General features: G+C 36.0%; 1 protein-coding gene across 2 annotated transcripts in view; it reads left to right on the top strand.

Moving 5' to 3' along the window:
- Lsamp (limbic system associated membrane protein) overlaps positions 1-21,686 on the top strand; it is a 635,169-nt gene that overhangs the window by 342,538 nt on the left and 270,945 nt on the right. For both annotated transcript variants that reach the window (XM_057763641.1, XM_057763642.1), the window contains exon 2: positions 1,669-1,901. In XM_057763641.1, coding sequence (XP_057619624.1) covers positions 1,669-1,901 — 233 coding nt within the window. The remainder of the gene's footprint in view (positions 1-1,668; positions 1,902-21,686) is intronic.

The following is a 21,686-nucleotide window of genomic DNA, read 5'->3' on the forward strand; positions in this document are numbered from 1 at the left end:
TAACTCTAAATCACTTTAGATTGAAAGGTGCCTTTAAAGCTACTCTGAGCAGAGGAGTGACGCTTTAGAAATAGAAAAAGCAAAAATCTGGAAGGCAACAGCAGCCATGTCCGTGAAATGAGTCATGTTCCCTGTAAAGTAACCACAAATCGCCAAACATGTGTAATTATACCAAATCCAACAATATCTCTGTGGCAGAGAAAGACATCCTGGGAGATGGAAATAACATCTAGGACCTAAAATGATCTGTGTTTGAGGAATTAAACAAGGAATGAAGAAATATAAGACCTGTGCACCTTAGCATGGAAAGTGTCAAGTTTTCACTCCAGCACAAATCAAAACAGCAAAAACATACCATCTGCCTAAATGTAAGAGGGTAGCAAGGGCTTTGCACTATAGCTAGGATACATTAAATAGTGATCTTTGCTTCTTGTTATGAGAGATGAGTTTGGCCCCAGAGCCAGGTTTGGACAGCTCCTGAATTCTTCATGCTTCCTCCCTATGCACGGGAATGGTCAGTCTATGTTTTCACACTGGCAAAAACTTGTATTTGATTTGACTTAGAAAATGCAGGGGAATGTGTTGTTTTAATTGTTCTCTTGTCAAGATCTTGGAAATTTTGCCTTTCTTTTGTGCCCCAGAGTGCTGAACAGCTGGCTCTGCAGCTGTGAACAACACTTGGGTTCCTCTTCCTGTAGGCCAGACATACATCTTGACATAGGGATATATAGAGAAATTGGTTTTTTTGGTTTGTTTATTTATTTGTTTTGTTATGTTTTTCTTTTCTTTCCTGGTCTAACTTTTTAACCTAAAATTCAAGGAAATGCATTCCCAGCTTCACTCCCCACTGCTCTCGCACACACATGCACACACATCTTGCCATTTATACGAGCACTTATCATTTATCTTCCTTAGAATATGAGTAGAAATCTGTTTTCTTCATCTCCGATGAAAGATTCCGTCAGTTAATATGATCAGAAGTGCTGAGAGCAAATTATCTCCCCATCAGGCGCCTGTTGCTCTCAGCATGTAGAATGGAACCTAAACCAGATGATGTTTGCTTTGATCTTCTTGATCAGCACCCTCCCACTCATGCCTGAACACACACAAACACACACACACACACACATACACACACATACACACACTTCTCACCCCAGGGTATGGGCATTCCAAATGCTTCAGAGTCACGAGTGAATTCTGAAATCTAGTCTAATTCTTCTAAATATGGAGCATAACTCACAGGACTGTAGGTCATGCTTGTGAAAGAATGAACATGGTTTGGAATGAAGCAGAAGTGCCACAGTACCAATTGCATGAGTCTCAAAATATATATGCAGATGGAGTTTTGTGTGAATGACCTTTTCCTAAACATGAAAAAGATAATCTAGTGAGAAGTCAATCATCATTTAACTTTACTGGGTCGTATTGCTCACATTCCAGTTGCTTATTGCTGAATCGAATCTAATATAATGGCATTCACACACTGGGTGGTGATTGGATCTTAAAGGAAATGAAGAAAATACTTAGCACTTTCAGAAATAGCATGATGATGATTTATTATGCTTGTAATTATTTGTCTTGATTGGTCTTGTTGAGTCCTCTCATGCAGAGTATGAAAACGAACAGAAATGGTGAGGCACTGACAGTATTATTCTGCTCTGTTAGATGTGTGGTAGAAGACAAAAACTCGAAAGTGGCCTGGTTGAACCGCTCTGGCATCATCTTCGCTGGACATGACAAGTGGTCTCTGGATCCTCGGGTTGAGTTGGAGAAACGCCATTCTCTGGAATATAGCCTCCGAATCCAGAAGGTGGATGTCTATGATGAGGGATCCTACACATGCTCGGTTCAGACACAGCATGAGCCCAAGACCTCCCAAGTTTACTTGATCGTGCAAGGTAAGGGAAAAGCAGAATAAGAGAGTGAGCCATGGAGAGTGGCTGTGATGAGCAAGACATTTGATTTTCCTCCTAGACGACTGATTTGAAAAGAAAGAACTAAGAAGACCCATGTGCTAATCACTGGTGGTGTTTCCTCCATTAGCTTTGCTTAAAAACACACACACAGCAAACCCACGGCTATCTTAACATAAGTGTACACAATGCTGAAATTCTTGGGAAGTTTTGTTTTAATTTTTTCAGTACTTTGCAGAATTTAGGAAAGCCTTTTTGAAACCTGTCTTTGCCTTAAAAATCATTATTATTTCCGTATGTGCTATTAAAAAATGTTTAGTAAAATAAAAATTCCTAGGATCTGTGATCCCTTCTTACCTGGTCGCCTTTCTTTGTGGCTTATATCTTTATTTAATAAGTTGTTGTAAGCCAGACCAATGATCAGGTTCTGAGACACCATAGGGAAACATTTGTTTCTAGATTGGAGTTTCTCTGAGGCACATCTGCATCATGGCTTTCCAGGATTAAAATCTTAACTAGCATACACATATGCCCATACTGTGTGGCTTTCTTGGGTCCCCTTTGCCTTGAAAACAAAGCTGATACTTACACAGTTTCATTGCAAGCAAAATCAAACCTCCAGCAGTTTCCCTCCATCTATCAGGAAAGATCTAAGCACTGACAAATATTAGGGCTGTCTTTCTGTATTTTTGATTCATAATTTCATGCAAATTTAATGCAAATTAAACATGGCCTTAGGGTTTCTGTCAGTATTCCAAATGTGGTCAGTGGTGTGGCAAAGTTAGACTGTAGCTACTATTAATGTGTTAAGGAACTGGTTACTGCAGCATTTAAATGATCGCTTTCCCAGATTTTTTCAATAATAAGCTGAAACTGAAATAAAACATGCCAGAGTCCACATGGTAGCAGGGTGCTTCCATCGTGTGACTTCCATGGCAGGCCATCTGCGATGGCTGACAGCTTCATTTTAATCCTTGGAAAAGGCATGTCTATGGTTAACAAAATTTCAAATATGAGAATGTTGCCTTGCAGATCAGTGGCAAGCATTTGAGCCAGGAAACAAGACATACTAGGGTAGGGAACTCAGGAAACCCACATAATGTTAAATATACTTAGAGGTGTATGAATATTTCTATTTGTTACTTTACTAATGCCTATAAAATACAAATAAGACAGAGAGACAGACATTTCTAAAACACAGAATTTCTACTTGATTCAGCGGTATATGGAAGAATAAAGTAAGATATTAAGAGTAAAAAAATCTTTAGAACAATCTTACTTCATGGCCAATCATGGTTTTACCTGCATGTTTCTTTATAACAAATCATTCTTCAAAAATAATACTTGATTGCAACATTGCTTTACAATTTGAATAACTTTCCTAACTTAATTATCATGAGAAAGACCAAAATAGGCATTGTGTATATAATTCTCAACAAAATACAGTTAAGAATCTGAGCAATAGAAGACTTGGTTTCAAAATGAAAAAAAAAATAAAAAAATAAAAACGGAGAATCAGTCAAGGCAAGTTCCTTGCCCAAGGTCACCAGGGAAGCTGTGAAAGTAACTGAGTGACAAGTCCCTACTGAATTGAATCAGATCTGGAAACATTTCCATTGGGTTACAATATTCTTACCATGACCTTAAGAATAGCTATTTTAAAGATTTATATTTAGGCCTAAGTTTTACCACCAAAAGTTCAACGTTCTCCCTCCCCCACCACACACACACCTACGCATTTGTCTGTATTCTATTAAATTAAAATCACAAAGACACATGTTTAGAACCAGAAACTCAGTGCAAATGAAATTAAGTTTGATTTGGTATTAAAAAACATTAAAAAAGCCTGTTAATGGGCCAGTACTGTTTATTCATTGTCTTGTGTAATTTGGATATTACTTGTAAGTAGACATGAATAGCTTTATTATGAGCAAAAGCTTATATTCAGTGTCAACAACAAACCTGCCCAAGGCTTCCTGTTACCTTATAACAGGGTTTGAAGCACATTTATGTTTGCTTCAAGTATTATCATATTTCCACCTTAATCACATCACCTTGAAAGAGGAGAGAAAACCCTGTACTAAAACAGAAGGGGAGGAGGAGTTGCTGCGTCCTTAGTCTGAGACATAGAACGGGATTTCTGGAGGATGCTAAGCATCCTTTCCATTCTTTCCCACAGTTATAGAGAAAGTTGAGCAAATGCAGTTTGTATCATTAATACTTAGATGGTTTATTAACGTTTAGAATGGTTAAAAACTCCCCAGCATTTCTGGTTTGGCAGATTTGAGTAATGTCTGGAAAAATGAATTTATAAATCCACCAAGTGATGATCAGGCTCCCAATGTAGTAAAGTAACATAAAGAGTCCATGTCCCCAAACAATTATATAAAATAAGAATCTGTGGAAGGAAAGAACAATGCTGCATGGATTCAACTACTTTCAGATGGCTGTGTATGTAAATATTCCCAAGAATTTACTTGAACATGAGGCACACAAATCAATGCTGAGTTACTTAAATGCCATGGTCTTCTAGGATCTCTAAAGCTGCCTACGTATAGCACCCTAGAGAGACAGTCTGTTTATCCAAACTGTTTTCAGGTATCAGAACAATTGTGAAACACTGGTCTACTCTTCAAAACTTTCAACCTCATATATGTGCTAGTATTTATAATGTCTTATTCTTCTCCTATATATTATTTATACTGGAAGCCAGTTTATCTATCTATCTATCTATCTATCTATCTATCTATCTATCTATCTATCTATCTATCTATCTAGTTGATTTTCTGTATACTAATTGCTTTTCAACATCTTTACCACATACTTATTTTGTTGGTTATTTCTCACAGAAAAGAAGTTTATTAGTTTGTGAAGATCATTACATATAAACTATCCTGTGTTGAAAAGCTATTCTATGTGATTCAATAAACTATCCTTGTCTAAATGACAGCTACACACAGATTCCTTATGTGGTACACAGAATAAAGTCTTACCTCAGCAAAGCTTATGTCAGCACTGACCTTTGAGGCCACTTTTGATTATTTGCTAATATATATTCTCTCTGAGGGAGCCAAAGCTACCCAAATTTAAACATGTATTTTGCTTAATAAATGCAGGGACCCCTTTGTAAAGCCTAATATTTAGTTTCTTCCTGAATCTTTATAGAGTCCAGGATCAAAGTTTAAGAGTGCACAATTTTTAATATCAATAAAACAAGGAAGTAAATATTAATAAAATCTTTTCTGCTACTAATGTATTCATTTTTCTCTGAAGGTTATTCTTATTCTTCTATGTTTTTTTGATCTTCTGAACATGCGGCCAATGGGAGCGCATGTGCCAAGGCAACATAATTCCTCTCTAGTTATGACTATTGCACAATTTGCAGTAAACACAACCCTTCAAACTATTACATTTGTCAAAGTGCTATTGCCCGAGAGCCACCTCCAGAACAATGGAATCAAAATCCCTGGGGTGGGTCAACACCTACAAGTTCATTATCATTGTCACTCATTCATGTGCCCAGGAATCAAGACCTACTGTTCTGCAGATCTAAGCAATGGCAGGGATTTGCTGCCTCCTGCCAGTTCATTTTCCTGTGTGACACATCAAATTATGTCTAAAATTTCACAGAAATTAGAGGATGGTAATAGTAAAAACTAAAAATAAACCTGAGTACACTGCTGAATTGAGGTATTTTAACAATGAGTACAATAGTTTCTAAATGAGGTATTTGTTTAGAAATCCCGTGTGTATTTGAATACAAAGGAATAATGACAATAATATTTTAAAATATAGATGCTATTTTTAAATACTAATTTGCCACACATTATAATTACCATTTGATTTTTAATTTATATATTTGTAATGCATGATTCTTAGATTGGTATCAATGCCAGAAGGGTTATTTCCATGTTCAGTCTTTTGCTCTTTAAGTGCTATTCTCTTTTAGTTAACATGTAAAAATAAGTAACCTAATCTGAAAATATCAAAATTGGATATTCAGACTTAAGTACTGAAGTATTTTCAAATAGATAAATAAATTTCACAATAATATAAATTAGAATTTGAAATTTTTCTTGCCACTATGATTCAAATCACACCCATTGAAAGTGGGAATGTATAAAATGTTGGCAGAGAGTTTATTGCATAATTGTTGCAATTAATATAATATAATTGTGAAAAATATTGAGAGTAAAACACACTGTAAGAAAAAAAAATGTTCAATTTTCTACTCCTGGTGATAAAGAGCCACATTTCATTTACTTACAAATTCTAGAGTACTCATATGGACTTAGAAAAGAAACTTTAAGTTTATTGCTTTTCTTACGAGCAAAAGTCTGAGACTCCTTTCTAGAATTTGAATTTTAAGAAACCTGCCTTACAGTTGGCTCTTTCAAATATCCCTACTGCTGATCAAAACCCATTAGAGAGCTTTGAGAAAGTATTGCTTTTTTCTCTCAATCTCTTTCTTCTGTCGTTGTTGGTTACTTCTTTCTTCCTCCCTGTCTCCCATTCTTCCTCCCTTCCTAAGTAAAAATTATGCTGCACTGATAATCTTTTCAGAATATAAGCATGGTTTACTCAACTTCAAACAAGTTGTACTCATACACTATAATTGGATTTAGCCTATAGTTTTCTGATTTTTAAAGAATTTTAATAAAACACGACTTTGAAATCTTTTTGATTTGATTTGCTTTTATGGTTGTTAATGCTTTTGATTATCTTAATGATTCGCTGTAGTCAACATTTGTATTCTGTAGGCTAAAGTTGACCAATTTTCTGATTGTTTTTTTAAGTGTGGGGTGTGAGTGTATGTGTGTGTGTATGTGTGTGTGTGTGCGTGTATGTGTGTCTGTGTGGTTTTTCTAGACAGGATTTCTCTGTGTGATCTTGGCTGTTCTGGAACTTAGTCAGTAGACCAGGCAGAACTTGAATTCACAGAGTTCTCTGCCTGCCTCTGCCTCCTGAGAGCTGGAATTAAAGGTGTGCGCCTCCAGCATGTAAGCCAACAGGCTCATAATTGTGTTACTATTACTTTCATATTCATGTCAACAACCAGACAGTTAACGTAAAGGAGAAAAGGGGAAAAAAGGGAGAAGGAAGTCATTAGGGTGTTACAAGGAGAAATGAGCTGCTTGTTCGGTTCCCAGCCATCCAGCTAGTTTAGACCTGAAATAATCACACAGAAACTTGTACTTGGCCCATTAGCTCTAGCTTCTTATTGGCTAACTCTTACATGTTAATTTAACCCACTTTTATTAAACTGTATGTCACCATAAGGTCGTAGCCTACCAACGAAGTTTCATCACATCTATCTCTGATGGCAATTCCATGGCATCTCTCCCTAACTCCACCCTGCTTCCTCCCAGCATTCAGTTTAGTTTTCCCCACCTACCTAAGTTCTGCCCTATCAACAGGCCAAGGTAGTTTCTTTATTCATTAACCAATAAGAGCAACACATAGACAGAAGACCTCCTACTTCATTAGGACTTTTATTTCACGTAGTTTTCATTCAGTATTTTCCTCATAGCAAGGACTTTAAGAATTTTTTTTTTCCGGGTCAATCTAATCTGCTTACATTTACTTAGTATCTTCAAGCCTCTTGCATTTATCTGAAGCTCTCCTCTTTCTCATTAAGCTAAATAAACATTTTACATCTGCATACTTTTCCAAACTATATTTGCCCTTCTTGAAAATGAGAGAAACTAAGTAATAACAATAGTGGCAGAAGAACTGTCTGCAGGGAATATTAAAACTCACATGAAGAAAGATGTTTCTTTGAAAAATAAAACCTGTATTCCTTAAAACATTGAAAAGGTAACATTTTGAATTCGTATATTAACATGCAAAAACTAAAAATGCTTATGTATAAATAAGCTCATTAAATACAGGTAATTTTATTGAACCAGTTTGTATCCAAAGGGTAATATTTCCTTTTAATGATCTTTTGAATGATAGAAGAGGTCTGTAAAACTATTCTGATCTTAGGTTTGCTAAAATGACAAGTAAATTGAGTAACCAAACACAATAAGTCTCTTCTCTTTCGTTTTAGTAGAAATCTATGAAGCAGACTATAGTGTAGTCAGAAAGCTTCTCAGCCTGGGTCAGGGCTCATGTGAGCAGGATCTCATGAGGGGCAACATCACTGAAGAATAAATATAGCATCCCTGTAAGAAACTATCTTAGCAGCAAGTCCAGTATGTTTAGACAGAAACTGAGGAGAAAAATGTAAGGAGATTAACAAATAAGTATAATGACACCCAGTTTTCAGATTTGGAAAAATAGAGATGTGGCATTGAGAACAGCAAAGTAAAGACAGTGGTTCCTGGATGAAACTAGAGTAGTTAGTATTTATTCATGACTTTGAGATAAATATAAAGAGTTAGACACAGAGAGGAAGGGGAGGCCATAGAACATTAACACCCTAGTACCAATGACCATTGCCTAGCACCTATCATCCAGATGTTTCTTTGAAATTATCATTATCTACTACTAAGGTCATAGGTTGCTTAGAAGAAAAGATGATCAAGAGGGGGCAGGGAAGCAACAATAAGAATGTGGAACATCCTGTGAACAAGAAAGTAAGGAAGTACTAAAAGAATAATTATGCATATAAAACACATCCAGAAGGCATCTTCAAAGGGATTTCCATGAGCCAAGTCAAGAATAATTTGGGTATCAAAAGAAATGATTTCAGATATTCTAATATAGTTAGATGAGAGTTAATAGATAAGGATTATAAATTACTCTCTTACAATGCTGACTAAAAATAAATGTAGAAGAAATGTTGGGATGTGATAAATATTTGAAAATCCTTACAGAAATAATTAATTCAGGCACAAAAGTATCAAGGATTCTAAAACTGGAAGGTGAGTGTTAAAGACTCAAAAGTTTACACAATCTCAAAATAGCTACCTACAAAATGTTACCCACAATAAGATAAAAGAATAAATTTAAAAACCAGATGATATCATATTGATCAAGTGATCAAAGTTAAGTACAAGAAATGACACACATTGGTGTCACATGCCAGAAGACAAGCAATGGGCAGCAAACAGGCTCACTTTGTGGTACAGCTTCCAAAGTACAAGTCTAAGCAGAACATCAAGCACAGTGAAGCAAATTCTATAGCAAGAATTGAAGGACTTTCTTTGTACTGCCAGCTTCCAAATAATTACACTGAGACTTCTTATTAATTATGAAACCTTAGCCTTAGCTTAGACTTGTTTCTAACCAGCTCTTAAAGCTTAAATTAACCCATTTATATTAATCTACACTCTGCCACAAGGATCGTCACCTCTCCTCCATACTGTATATCCAAATTGCTTCACATCTTGCTGGCGAATCCTGAGCCTCAGATTCCAACCAGAGTTTGTATCTCTCTCTAGAAGTCCCACCCATCCTCTCCTGCCTAGATATTGGTCATTCAGCTCTTTATTAAACCAATCAGAAGGTACCATGCAGAGACACATCTTCACAGTTTACAAAAAAAAGGTTATCCCAGAATAGTGGAGATGTGGCACATATGTAAGATGTGAAAGACATTTGATGAAGAAAAGACAAGAGCAGGAAATTGATAAAACTTGAATGAGTTGGGGTGTGTGTGAGTTCTATTCATTGATCTTGTATCTTTTCATAAAATCAAATTATTGCAAAATACAAAAAAAATTATTGGTTAAGGTAAGGATTTCAAGGCTGTTAAATAAAATGAAAATTTGTAGTAATGCAAAGCAAAGTGCAATAAAGCTGTTTTTCCACTTTAAATAAATATAGGAATAGAATTTATTGTGTTAACAAAGGAAAAACTAAGATAATATGAACAAATAACAAAATACATTTGATATCATTCAATTTACTGATTTTGCTCTTTCCCAAAAATGTAGAGAGCTAAGTGTAGAGGATATAGACTTTCAATTTATAAAAGAACACATTAAAATGACCAAACTGAAAGCCATTCAAACTCACTAATAGTCAAAGACATACAAAGTAAAAGAGAAATACATATTTCTAAGCTAGTGACACTAAGAAGGAGTTAACAAAATGAACATAGGCAAAATGGCAAGGCAGTAGGGAAAGTGACACATTTATATCTCCCTGTTGAGAGTGTAAATTAGTGGAAACTTTCCTAGTGTAAAGCAGATATGTCTATCAAAGTTTTAAAATACATTTCTACCACTTCCACCAATGTGTAAAAATAAAACCATCTGACATGCAAATCAGGATTTATGCATAAACTGGTTATCACTGATAAGGTCATCAAAATTGTTTAAAGAAAATTGTGAAAAATTCTTCAGATATTCAGAATAATAAAGTGAGGAATGCCATTGAGGTTATTTTTGTAGCAAATACTATTAATATAGATATTATAAGTCTATAATCCAGACTTTTTCCTTATGTTTGGAAATGACCCTCTTGATCAATATTGTTGCAATATAGAAATTTTCACAAATCTAAATTATGAAATGAAATAGCTGTCCTTAAAATATGAGCAGGCTTGAAACTCTGGTTTCAGAATCATTAATCGACATGATTGACAAGAAAAACTCCCCTTAAGGAGAATGAGTTGAAATAAGCAGTGGTAGCCACACTTGTGGGTTTCTAAGGGAATGATCTCATCACAGTCTTTGTGGTGGCCTGGAGCCAGGGCCACACTGGTGTGGTGATAGCTATGGCATCTCAACTTCAAATTAAGCAGCACCCATGGATGTCTGTGCTGTGTGGCTATAGATCTATTATGTGGCCTTCCCAATGATGTGAGCTTGGATGACTTCCTGTTTACACAAATATCACATAGCCAATGAGGTTTCCTTTTTCTTCCAAATAAATAAAAGGCCTGAGCTACACAGTTCAACAGTCATTAGTAATCAAAATTTTGGGGGAAAATTATTAAATGATTAAAATACTTTTTCATATATTGAAAGTGATAGTTTTTTTTTTTAAAGTATCTTAGTAAGCTCAATTTTTCAAACTCAGGTCAGAAAGTACAAATATCTTATACACTCATATATCCATAATAAAAAAGAAAAGATAGAGCCGGACCATAATCCCAGCACTCAGGATGCAGAGACAGGAGGATCTCTGTGAGTTCGAGGCCAACCAGGTCTACAAGAGCTAGTTCCAGGACAGGCTTCAAAGCTACAGTGAAACCCTGTCTCAAAAAACGAAAGGAAGAAAGAAAGAAAGAAAGAAAGAAAGAAAGAAAGAAAGAAAGAAAGAAAGAAAGAAAGAAAGAAAGAAAGAGGGAGGGAGGGAGGGAGGGAAAGAGAGAGAGAGAAAGAGAGAGAGAGAGAGAGAGAGAGAGAGAGAGAAAGATTAAATTCTAAAGTGATCTTTGTATAATGGCTTTTGGAAAACTGTCTTATTAAGTAAAACTTCATAACCAGTTTCTAATATGTATGTATTATAACTCAAAAATAGCCAAATAAAAGTGTTCAAATAATAAATTTATGATTTTTCAAAGGAGAGTCTTTTAAAAAATATTCAAAGGCAAATTTTTGGCTCTTCTTTTACTATCCCCTTTTTGTTTGTTTGTTCCTTCTGTCATCCATCTTTCTCTCACAAATCATTTAGAGTCTTTGACGCTTTTCCTTGGAAGAAACAAATGTAAAATCATCTGTTATAAAGAGATTAAATTAGCTGTGAAAGTCTAACGCTATGAAGGCTTGCTTCATTTCAGAGGAGAGACAGTAAGACAGTGCCGAGAATGCACACGCACATAGTCTTTGCAAAGCTTTGTCGATCCCATCATGCAGACAGGGGTTCTCTGCTGCTAGAATTTCTGTAGAATTACAGAGTAAGAAATCATTGCATAAAACTTCTAATTTTGCTAAACATTAAAATTTAAATCAGAACATTAGGGATGTTCCCTTAATCTTGTGCTGGCTTTATCTGCCTGTCTGCAGACCCTAAGTCTGTGTGTCAGTGGCTCCCTTACTGACACCTAAGGCCAAGTTTATCTGTTGTTATTTTGCTTTACTTCCTTATATGTTATCTGTGATAACAAGAACAATACTTGATCTTTTCTAATCCAAAGACCATTAAATGTTGACAGGCATTCAGACCCTCTAACACATTACTGAATACTCTAGTCAAGACAACCTCGGTTAAAACTCTTCAGTCTCAGCTCTCTGCCCTTGATGGTTGCCTAACACACTTTCCTTAGTTCTCATATTCCTTATCATCTCCCTGTTTTAGTGAGCCTGTCTTCTAGCTCATTCTTTTGAGCACACTTAACAAGTTTCCATTTACTTAGCACCTCTTTTCCTTTTGTTTCCTGAAGTCATTCCTATCCTGATGCTGCTTGTATCTCTCCTGCTAGGTCAACTTGTTCTCTTTTAGGAGTGTGATCTTCAGCACATACATTTCTCTTCCTGTCTAGATTTTGCTCATAGATGACATTAACACTAACAATACCATCACTCTCCATTGCCAAGCAGTCCTGTCCCCATTTTCCTGAGTATTAGCTACACTAACCTATGAGTAAGCTAAAATCAGTCACTTTTTTTATTTATTGGGCTCAATGCAAAAGCCTCTTTTGTTTTAAGCAGGTTCTTTCTTTTTCTCTTATATTCTTATTTCTAATAATATGACACCCTCCTGAAAATGGGGTTGTTTCCAAGTTATTCCTTTCATTGATCTGTCTTGTAATCAGTCAACATATTTTTAAAACATGTTTTCTTAAATTCTCAGTTTATGTCTTTATTAGCTCTTTCTCAGATTAAAAAAAATAAAAATAAAAAGTTATCCTTTTCTTATGCTTTTTGTTAAGGCAAGGTGTCATGTGTGCTCCAGGCTGTCCTTCTACTTCCTAGGCAGCTGATGATGACCTTGAAACCCTGATCTTTCTTCCTCCACCTCCTGGGAGCTAGAATTATAAGCATCAGTGCCATGTTCAGTTTATGTGCTTACGCAGACTAGACAAGCATCCTAGCAAGACCACAGTCCCAACCTACTTATGTCTTCTTTGTATTCTGAACTATCCTGAACACGGTTTCTAAATATTTGTAAAATATAGCTATGATTATCAGGATTCTTTGTCTTAAATCTTTTGAATATTCACATTGTAATAGAGTAATGAGACTCCTGGTGATCCCCACCCCCAACACATTATTTCTATGCTCCTTCTACATATGTGCATACATCAGATCCCAAATAAAGAAATGCTCCCCCCAGAAAGTGTGAAAGTAGAGCTAGCCAGTCATGGAGTGTGAAAAGTAGAGCCTGGCAGAACTTGAATGTGTGGAAAGGACCTGGCAATGAACAGGCCCACGGGTACAGGACAGATGAGAACTGGAAGGAGATGCCAAGCTATGCAGATCTTAGCTGCATCCTAAGGGTTTGTTTCCATTCGCTTTTTCCCCCAGAGTGTGTGGGGATTCAAACTGTGATAAAAATTGACTGAAGGCTTTACATAGGAAATAATATAGGTCCCTATTGGCTCATTATATGTATTATTTTTATTTTGATTAACATGCATTTATAGTATACACTAATGAGTTTGGTGATATTTCAACACATGCATGAAGCATGCAGTGATACAATTCAACCTCCCTTTAGCCAAACTCCTTTCCTTCACAACCTTCACAACCTCCAGTGATCGTCTACATTCATGCTAACTTAATTTAGCTTCCACAACTAAAAAATCATGTGGAGAAAAAAGAAACTATTCCATATACATTGTTGGTGAGGTTGTAAATTAGACCAGCCATTATGGAGAATGGTATGGGTGTCCTTCAAAACACTAAAAATAGAAAGCCATATGATACAGCAATTCCCTTCTGGATATATATCCAAAAGAATTGAGGTCAGCACAGCAAACTGACACCTTAGCATCCATGTTTATTGCAGCACCACTCATAACAGCTGGAATTCAGAATCTGCCTAGGTGATTCATGGATGAGTAGGTAAAGAAACAGTGGCCTTTACAAATAATGAAATATTATTCATCTACAAAGACAGGATTCACTAGAATTTTAGATATCACCTGCTTTGTGTAAATAGCATCTGCACTGTGTCTTGCTTGTGCTCATTGTCTAAAACCAAGTCATTCCTTTTCTAACTCTACAAGCACATTTAACTCTCTTAAAAGATGCTACTCACTATTGTAGGAGGAACAGCCAATTTTATTCAGGGATGTAGGCTCTAAGATGCTACTATGCCGGTAGATTATCCTGCACCTGTGCCCATAAAAACAACACTACGTGGACCTAGTGGGTTTTCAAAAAGGACACAGAAAGTTTGGATGGAGAAGTAGTGGAAGAGGTATAGAAGAAGTATGGATGTGGGAAATGAGGAAAGGATCTGTAAAAACACATGATATGCATGTGTGAAATCCTCTAACAATAAATGTAATTACTTCTTAAAATCTTAAGATGTTACTGGGGCTAAGGAGATGGTTCAGTGAGTAGAATCCTTCATGCTCAAGCATAAGGATCTGAGTTTGGTTTCCTAATATCCCTGACATGTAAAAAGCCAAATGCAGTTATTAGGCCCTTCAACCTTAACACTGAGTTTGGAGGGGCAGAGATATGCAGATTCTTGGAGTCTTGCTAAAGCTATGAGTTCCAGGTTCTCTGACTGACTGTGTTTCAAAAAAAATAAGATGGATATCAATTAAAAGAACAAGAACAAAAAACAAAGATACCAGAGCCGGGTGGTGGTGCACGGCCTTAGTTTCAGCATTTGGGAGGCAGAGGCAGGCAATCTCTGAGTTCAAGACCAGCATTGTGTACAGAGTGAGTTCCAGGATAGCCAGGGCTACTCAGAGACAGAGAGACAGACAGACAGACAGACAGACACACACACACACACACACACACACAGAGAGAGAGAAAACTGACTTCTGGCCCACAAATGAAAACATAGTTCAGTACATCTGCACACACAAACACACATACACACACACAGACACTCACACAATGCACTCATGCACACACCCACACACACATCCAGAATCACAGTCCATAAGTAAAATGTAAAATCCAAAGATATTTGATAATGGATGAGTATCAATATTTTGTGAAATATTACCCATGCTCACAAAACAGGAAAGACTTCAGAAATGCCTTAGAAGCAGTTAATAAAAAGCTTAGTCTTTATTTATTATAATTCTTTCATCTTTTGTCTTTGCATGCATGGAGCACATCTCTGTAATTATCCATACATGTTTACTCTGTTTTAAAACAGCAGTGAGTATTATCAACTCATTTTCAAGAATGTAATGAGCATCATCAAACTAATAATCACTGAGTACTTTAAATTTTCTAAAGACAATTTGAGTGGTCTCTGCTAGAGTTTTCTATATTAAATCCAAAAGAAAACTTACTATTTTCTACCACATAGTCAGTGAGAAGAGCTCTTCCAGGCAGACCCAGGAGCTAGCAAAAATAAACATACTGCAGATTGTTCTAAGGAGGAGGAAAGGGGAGTAGGGGAAAAAACTTCATTGAGTGCTGATTGGTGGCTAAATTGATAATGATTTATGCCTCATTTTAAATAATTCTTCTGATGGAATGGTTTATGGAGGGGGGAAATGGAACTGTTCTTTAATATCCCGAAGCATCTGAAACTATACAACTTCCATTGATCTGTTCTCTGCTGGATAACATTGCTATTTCAAACTGGTGACATATTTACATCTCTCAGGATGCCTTGATGCCTGTAAACCATCCCTTTGTTGACTGTTGAGAAGAAAACCTCATATTCATTCTTCTGATAAACTAGAATTGGAGTAGACATTGAGGTTCCCTATCTTTCCCCTCCTCCCCATTCCATTTCTGCTTCATACTCACGGGTGATAACTTAAGGATTGATGGTCTTCAACAGTCTTTACAAAATAAATTAACAAACTACTATATTCTCTGCATTGCTGGTTACCCCATATCTCAGTCGAATCTCTTCCTAAAGCTCTTTAGTGAGAACAGACAAAACATTAACTTGATGCTTTTGTTTTATTTGAAGCATAATTTGTAATTTCTTTCAAATAATGGAAAGATACAGAACTTTCATATCTAGATATGATCAATAACTCCCTATATCAAATACTGGGATCGAATTTTATAGCAGCTTATTTCATCGCCTTAGAGAAACTTCTTTCCCTGAGCTAAAAGAAAGAGAACGCCTGTTCAAGAATGCTGCCCTGCCAAATGGCCCATGATTGATGGGACAGCAATAACCAGGGGGTATTTGCCAATTCACCAATGCCAAGTCCTTGGAGTGGTTTTGCTGCCTGTGACAGCTGGTGTTCCCGATTGGAAGGCTGTTTCTGTATACATCTCTGATTTGCATATTTATATACCTCGGCTTCCATATGAGGTTTGCCTTCACAGTGGTGAGTATAAGCTTGCTGCTTGAGTGCCTCTGGGCATGGGATGGTAGAATTGATTTGTGTAAAGTGAAAACTGTAGATTTTTTTGTGATTTTCAGGTTAGCAAGTAATGCCACATTTTGTCTCCATTTTCATCAACTTCTTTAAAGATTTTGAAACTTCTGTACGCATGGGCTACCATTTGAGACAGACACATTGTCTTCTCTCTAGGAGGGGCCAGGATCCTGTATTTTGGCATCTCACAAAGATAGAAAGAGAGACAGTAAAGAAACAGAGTTAGTCAATTTGAAGCCTTGAAATGAGAACTGTGTAGTTGGCACAGTGAAGGGACCCACTGATGTTTGAGGAAAGGAAGGAGAAATCACCCTACTAAACTAGATATATGATCTCAGCTGCAGTGGTTCTAAACCTCAGGGTCCCAGAGATCCTGGAACAGGTGAGAGCCATACATTTTTTGGAAATATCGCCTATGGAATATTTATAGAACAGAAAAACAAAGAAGCTTGACGGGTGGAAATCTGTATCTTGAAGGATTAGGAGTTTGATAAACAATGACTATGTGAAAATACAATAGTCTCAGGAAAACAGAGAGAGATAGGGGCTTAGGAGGAGTTATATTAGGGCAGGTGTGTCATATAAGAACTTTTGAGGTAACTGAGAATCTAGGTCATCTTTCCCTAGGACACTAAAATTAACAATGTGACTTAAAGATGCTGACTTTGAAAATGATGAGTGAGGTGATTAGTGAAAAGCTAATGTGAAGTGGATGTTTTCTTTCTTTATCAAAGATGTATTTATTTTTATGTGTCTGAGTATTTGCCTGTATGCGTGTATGTACATCACATACAAGCTCAATGCCTGCAGACCTCAGAAGAGGACATCCCATCCCCTGCAACTGGGCTTATTCATCTGGGTGTGAGCCATCATGTGGGGCTTAGAAACCTGAGCAGGTCCTCTGAAAGAGCAAAAACGTGCTCTTAACAGCTGAATCATCTCTCACTCCCTAAGGTAGAAAGTTTTCAGAAGCAATTTTGAAATGAGTGATATCATAAAAAGGCTAATCAGACTAGAATTCTAATGAGTGGATAGAATACAGCAGCTTTCCAACAGGCCAAAGCTAGAATGATTCAGCAAAAAACGCTTCCATACTTCTAAAGACAGGTGAGAAGTTTAAAGGGAACTGAAGTTCGCTCTGTAACACTTTTGCCATGGTGCTATGGAACCACTCTTACTATGGGTTGAATGTTAACGGCACCCTAAACTCTCATCCCCAGTGTCAACCCTCAGAGACGGAGTCTTGAGAAGGTGGTCAGATTCAGTCCTCAAGAATGGAATTAGGGCTGTCATAAAAGAGATCCCAGATCGTTCCTTATTTCTTCCACCATGTAAAAACGGTGAAAGTCAGTCCACTGTGTGCCAGGAAACTGTTCTCAATAGATTCCAAAGGAGCCAGAACGGTGATCTGAAACATGTTGACTCCAGATCTAGGAGAAGCAAGTTTCTGTTCTTTATAAACTACAGTCTTGGTATTATTTTAAACTGAGCAGAGTAAGGCATTGCTGTGTGTACCAGACACCCAATGCATTTATTATATAAAAGCTTTGCACCAAACCTTTAAGATTACTATTATCATCCATTTTATAGAGGAAGGAATGGAGATAGAGAATAAATAGTGCACCCAGATTTACAATAGTGATATGTGCTAGTTAGCAACTGAGGTACGTTTCATCCAAGAATTTTTGTTTGTTTGCTTCTTTGATAACATGGTACTTCCCTAGACATAGAAAATTAAAAAATACAATGTAGCAAAGCAGTTCCCTGGGGCATATTTAATTTGAGTTGGCAGTGAAATTAATCATCTGAAGATGGTACCTTGACAAAATACTTCCTAGGTTTGCATTCTGAATACCTGTGAGACATGTGATGTGAAATACTATGGTCTCTATGGTACAACTGAAAAACTTCACAAATGGACGGATTGATGACTTGAAAATAACAAACCTAGAGTCTGAGTAGAGACCTGGATAAGTGTAATGCCCATGGATAGGCTGTATTTATCCAACGAAAACCCTATTAGTGGATGTACAGTTCCAATGAACTACACATTATAGTACATTTGGAAGGCATTTTTTTTGTCAAAGACGATTATCACTAATAATAATCACTGTTAATATTTATTAAATACTGAAAACAGGACTGAATAGTATGAAAAATTAGTGACATACTTTTGAATATTATTCTCATGAGACTATAGCTATCACAAAGATATACCAATCTCATCACTAGAAAGTCATGATTATTTCTTAGCTTAGCTGGCAAGATCTGACTTTTGGTTCAGATCTGACTTTTACCATGCTTCTCATTAATCTGAATGAGCATTTGTCCACAGAACTTTACACTGCTTTGTGTGTTGAAAACATCTGAATGCTGTTCCCAGTCTGTAAATGACACCTTTTCACACTTTCTTATAAATTATTGCTGATAAAATGTTACAGTTAAACCAGATTTATAAGTATCAGGCAAATGTCCATCAGAGAGAACAGTTTGCACATACTACATCATTTAAAACATAATTTTTATTTTATATTACACAGAACTTAGCACTTCACAATCTCAACACTGGTCTTTTTTCATTTAAAACTTGTAGTGTTTACAACATAACAAACAGGTCTTACTGCATAGAAAACTGTGGCTTGAGTAGCTTAAGGAGTACTATGTAAGTTATATTCAAAACTGACTCACATAGTAGCCTTGTGCTTCAGTGTATATTACGCCATCTTTTATGCCCAAGTTTTCTTTTCCACAAACAGCATAGAAAAGCATCACTTTTAGCACTGTCTGTGCTTTTGGAATGAAGTAACCGTATCTAAAGTCCACACTATCTAGCCTACCCGGGCATACATTTGGTATTAAATATTAATATTTTCAGTTTGTTTCTTTTCTTTTTTGATTTGCTTCTTAAACCATGTTAATAATATCTGAACTTTTCTCTGCTGATTTTTTTTCACACCAAGAAAAACAAATTCTATAATTCATCATCCTAACTATCCATAGGCAAAAATGTTACAAATTTGCTGTCATTCCAAGTTTTCACCGTTATCTTAAATAAGGAATCCTCTTTGCTCATGGCATGGAAAAGGATAAGATAATACCCTTAAGAATTTTTAATGAGGTTTGTTTTAATACATCACATCACTGATTTCCATTAGAACCATCTTCTCCTGAGACTAAGGACCCCGGGGGCAGGGGTGGCTGATTCACTAATTCTCTGCTCTCTTCACTACTCATTTATTTCATGTAACTAGAATTTGACAAAGAAACAGAGAAAGGTAAAAGTAAATGATACTAGATTGAGGATGTCTCTAAATGCATCTGGAAAAAAAACAATTCATTGCACAAAAAGTAAGTTATAAATAGCAGTTTGTTAAAACAGCATGGTTTTTGAAGAAAAGGTTGTTTATACAGTTTTTGCAGCAGGCATGACTTGAAGGAAGGTCTACATTGAAGCAAATGCTTTCTATTCCCATAACTTGACAGTAATGTTTTAATTTTCCACTTCCTAGTTACTATTTGACACTAGTTAGCAATCACTGTATTTTATCATGATTAAAAAGTTGACAATTTTAACCACATAATGTTTTAGTTATTTTTTATTGCTGTGATAAAATACTATGACCAAGGCAGCTTATAAAAGGAAGTGATTAAGGTGGCTTTTAACTTAAGGGGTTTAGAGTTCATGATGGTGGAGTGACAGCTCACATCCTCATCTACAACCACAAGGCAGGAAGAGAGCATTGGGAATCACAGTAGTCTTTGGAACTGCAAAGCCTGCCCCAAGTGATACACCTCCTCTAAGAAGGCCACACCTCCTAATCCTTTCCAAAGGATTTCACCAACAGAGGACCAAACATTCAACTACATAAACTTAGGGGGCTATGCTCAATCAAACCAACACAGATAGTAATCCACAGGAACAGTTTTAATTTTAGCAATTCCACTGATAAATGTCTTTTACGACTAAACACTCATGTTTTTGTTTTAAGGTAATGTTTTTCTCTAATTTATTTGGTATGTTTTCATGTTTTCTAGCATCTGTATACATAGATGCACAATATTTCCATCAATTTCCCTGCAGGATTGATGGGCCAATCCATTAAAAACATATGAATCATGCTGCCTTTGACAATGGATAGAAATATATCTTATTTTACAATTTGAAAAAAAAGAGTTAGACTATATTTTGTGTGTTTTAGTTGTTTAGTGTGTTCCAACAGTTTAATTGCTAAAGTACCTCAAGAATTTCACTGTCTAATTCGAAGGAGTACTAGAAACTGTGAAGCAATTTCAGTTGTAAATGCTTAATGAGGTTTGTCAAATAGAGCGGTTGACGCACCATAAACAGTTATCTAGATTTGGTGTTTGATTAAATTGTACAGAGAACTCACTCTCTGAATTCAAGGTAACTGTGTGTAGACATATATGCACACATGTGAGCTCAAGCATTCATGTGAACATACATAAACACACACACTTTTACATATACAATTGATAACAAATTACAAAATGAGATTACAAGCAACATAAAAATTGAAAGTGGATTCAAATTGTTTTATCCTTCAAAATAGTTGATACTACTTGAATGGAAGTTCTTCTTTCAATGTTATGATCTCTTCTCTCTGTGGAGAACTACTCACTTACTGATAAGTTTATGAATATCAAGAGATAACTTTTAGTCTTCTGTGAATGTTTGTTTTGTTTCTGTACTGAACAATGTGTTACCTAGCTTAATAACATACTTAAATTATTAATATCTGAGAAGGCATGATGAATAAATATTTCATCGGCATGAAGTCTTAGATGCTAATTCTAAAAATAAGTTTTAGAAATAGTTTAGACAATAATTTATGCTGATGAAATAAGAATGTATTATTTCTGAACTAAACTTTCTGAAACACATAATATACATTTATATAATGAGTCTATGTCCAAAGAAGAAAGAAATGAACAATGGAGAATGACTTTGCCTTGAGTTGAACATGGACTATAAATCAGTGGCCATGTACATAACCAAACATGAGATGAACTGAAATTCACTTCCTATAAGAAAGGTTGAGTCTCACATGGATACAAGCAGAGAATTAGAGCTGAGGCAGCTTCTTACCTTCTAGTTCTTCCAATGAAATTAATAGTCTGTTTATTATTGGAAAATCTATACTAAGTGGTATATGGAAGGAACCAAAGCAACCTAAAATTAGATCAGTTACATTGTAGATTCATATTAGCATGCCAGAATTGAAAAAGAATGGCTTCTGTCTTGGTACAAATGCATTATTCCTGTTTCTGTTATTCTGTCATGCATACCTTTTAGCATGCAAACAATATCATACTAGCATAAGATTTCTTATCCAACAAGAAAATACATTTTAAAGGGATGATAATAATCA

The sequence above is a fragment of the Chionomys nivalis genome, chromosome 3, assembly GCF_950005125.1.
Source record: "Chionomys nivalis chromosome 3, mChiNiv1.1, whole genome shotgun sequence".
NCBI lineage: Eukaryota > Metazoa > Chordata > Mammalia > Rodentia > Cricetidae > Chionomys > Chionomys nivalis.